This window comes from Egretta garzetta, unplaced genomic scaffold (assembly GCF_000687185.1).
Source record: "Egretta garzetta isolate BGI_Z169 unplaced genomic scaffold, ASM68718v1 scaffold321, whole genome shotgun sequence".
Classification (NCBI taxonomy): Eukaryota; Metazoa; Chordata; class Aves; order Pelecaniformes; family Ardeidae; genus Egretta; species Egretta garzetta.
The window spans coordinates 671,199-673,570 of NW_009258756.1; the positions used below are offsets into that span (position 1 = coordinate 671,199).

The window sequence follows — 2,372 nt, forward strand, 5'->3', positions numbered from 1 at the left end:
TCATGCCAAGCACTGCAGTTACATGCAGGTCAGGATTTGTTGTTTGTTTCTTCCCAGGAAGAACAGGAAGAACCACCGCAGCAGCAGCAGCCAGTCGCTGGCGAGGAGCGCAAGCAGAAGCTTAGGTCCCACGCCTGCTGTGCTGCGGGGCTCAGCGCTGCCTGGGCTCAAGAGCCAGTTTGGGCCGCTGTGGCTGCAGGCGTTGCTCTCAGCACAGTGCCACAAGCGGAACAGGCAGACGCAGTGGAATGGAAATAAAAGCTCTGTCATTTTACTGCACCAGTTCTCTCATTTGCAGCTTCTTCCTTGGGGAAGGGAAGAGCAATACTAACCTGAAACACAAAGGGAAAGAACCACGCCGCTTCCTACCAGCTCCAGTCTCAGGAATTTCTACCCATTCCTTTCCTCAAAAGGCAAAGTTTCTCAAACACTGGTGGAATAAGCGAGGAGGAATGCAAGCAGACTACTTTGCACTCTGTAAAAGCCATGTCCCCATCTGCTGTCTTACCTGATCGGTGTCCCACTACAGAGCAGCGCACATGCATAGCAGAAGAACAGAGAGGAAAGATGAGAACGAGGAGTTGTGTTGCTCTGCACGTTCATCTTCATCATGAATTATTGAGCCACTAAATTCCTGCGCATCGGGAGTACGGGGTCAGACTTACTGCAATTCTAGCCTCAGTAAGGGTTGTCCCCCTTTGCTAGACTAGCAGCAAATTTGCTGCATTATTCCAGCAGGAAAGGAACAAATAAAAAGTTTGCACTGCCTGCAATGGGGTTGATCCTGTCAGGACCAGGCTATGACTTTCCCAATTTTTTAAGCTTAGGTCAAATTGATACAATTTCTGATCTATTTTAAGTACAACTGCACTCTTTGATGCATAGTTTATAGATGCTTAGGTAGTGGGAGGAAAGCAAGGGGGGGTTTATGCATGTTTTAAAAAAGCTATACAGCGTAATATTTAAGGTTAGATTCCTACCAATTAACATCATGACCAAGTTTGCAGCACCATACTTTTCAATTTCATGAATCCAGTGAGGAATGGATTCAAATGTGGACCTCCTAGTAAGGTCATAGGCAAGGATGGCCCCGTGGGCACTCCTGTAGTAAGACTGGGTTATAGTCCGGAAGCGTTCTTGACCAGCCGTGTCCCACACTTGGATCTGTAAGAGAAAGGATAGGAGCTGTAAAGAACAGCGAACTCTGCTTCCTGGGTGTTTGCCATCAGCATCTATGCTTTTGAAACCCCTTGTCTAGAAGGCAGCTAGACCTGTCCCAGCTCACGCCACTACACCCGCAGCGTGGCTTTGCCCTCCCCAGGTCTGAAGGGACATTTACATGCCTGTAAAGACAACCTACACAGACCAAAGAGAAAGCTTTGCCAAGAGACCGGGAAACACAGTTTCAAAAACTGTACTAAAAGGGTGTTATAGCCTTTTAATAGGCAAGGGAGAAGAGCCAAGAAGCCCTGATGCAGGCTGGGCAAAGCAAAGCTATATCAAATGGGCAGGCATCTGAACTTTCATTGGCGCACGGTGGTAAGTTGTAACTAACAGTGTCTTCTGGTGCTCATCTTGCAAGCCTTCATCTTCCCTCAGACCAAGCGTGCGTCAAAATGGAGCCTTTGCAAACTAGAGGTTCTCCCTCCTTGGTGCCCCAGCTCAAACCCCCACATCTCTGACGGAGGGAAGCGACGCCCTCTCCAAACCAGAGCTGGCTTCTGGAGAACTCCCTGCAAGCAGAGCGTGAGTCCTCTCCACAGGTAGATCTTGAGAAGCCACGAGGGCAAGCAGGCACTCAAATATCAGGTAACTGCATCCCCCAGGGCATCCTCCTGAGGTAGAGCTCCCCTCGCCAACAGCCCTGGCGGGAAAGGCCACCGGCTTTCCCCTGCTGCCTTCAGCAGGGCCAGGCGGGAGATGCCACGCATCCTCCCACGGCCCCTGCACGGGAACAGCGACGCGGTAACGGGGAAGCCGGTGCAGCCCACGGGGAAGCGTGGGCTCCCTCCGGCCACCGACCTTCACTTTCTTGCCGTCGATGTCCATCGAGCGCACAGTGAAGTCGACGCCGATGGTGTTCTGCTGCTTCTCGTTGTACTGCCCCGTCTTGAAGCGGTGCACCACGCAGGTCTTCCCCACGTTGGAGTCCCCGATCAGGATGATCTTGAAGAGGTAGTCGAAGGCGTCGTCCGCCTCCGAGCTGGAGAAAGGCATGGCGGCTCCCGGGCGGGCCCGCGGCGGGGGTGGGGGGGCTGTGGTGTTGTCGTTGTTGTTGTCGTCGTTGTTGTCGTCGTTGTCCTTGCTGTTGTTATTACTGTTACTGCTCTTGGTTTGTAGCACAACCTCACAGGTGAGCGTCGCTGGCAGGA

The 2,372-nt window shown here is 52.3% G+C and overlaps 1 protein-coding gene across 3 annotated transcripts in view; it reads right to left on the reverse strand.

Annotated features, from left to right (window-relative positions):
- The window catches only part of RAB19 (RAB19, member RAS oncogene family), a 10,157-nt gene extending 7,862 nt beyond the window's left edge, over positions 1-2,295 (reverse strand). For all 3 annotated transcript variants that reach the window (XR_004841235.1, XR_004841234.1, XM_009649231.2), the window contains exons 1-2: positions 2,023-2,295; positions 981-1,164 (exon numbers count right to left, since the gene is read on the reverse strand). Coding sequence is in view for 1 of the 3 variants with exons in the window: in XM_009649231.2 (XP_009647526.1) it covers positions 981-1,164; positions 2,023-2,217 (379 nt within the window). In the remaining 2 variants the exon portion in view is untranslated. The remainder of the gene's footprint in view (positions 1-980; positions 1,165-2,022) is intronic.
- Positions 2,296-2,372: the final 77 nt, after the last annotated feature.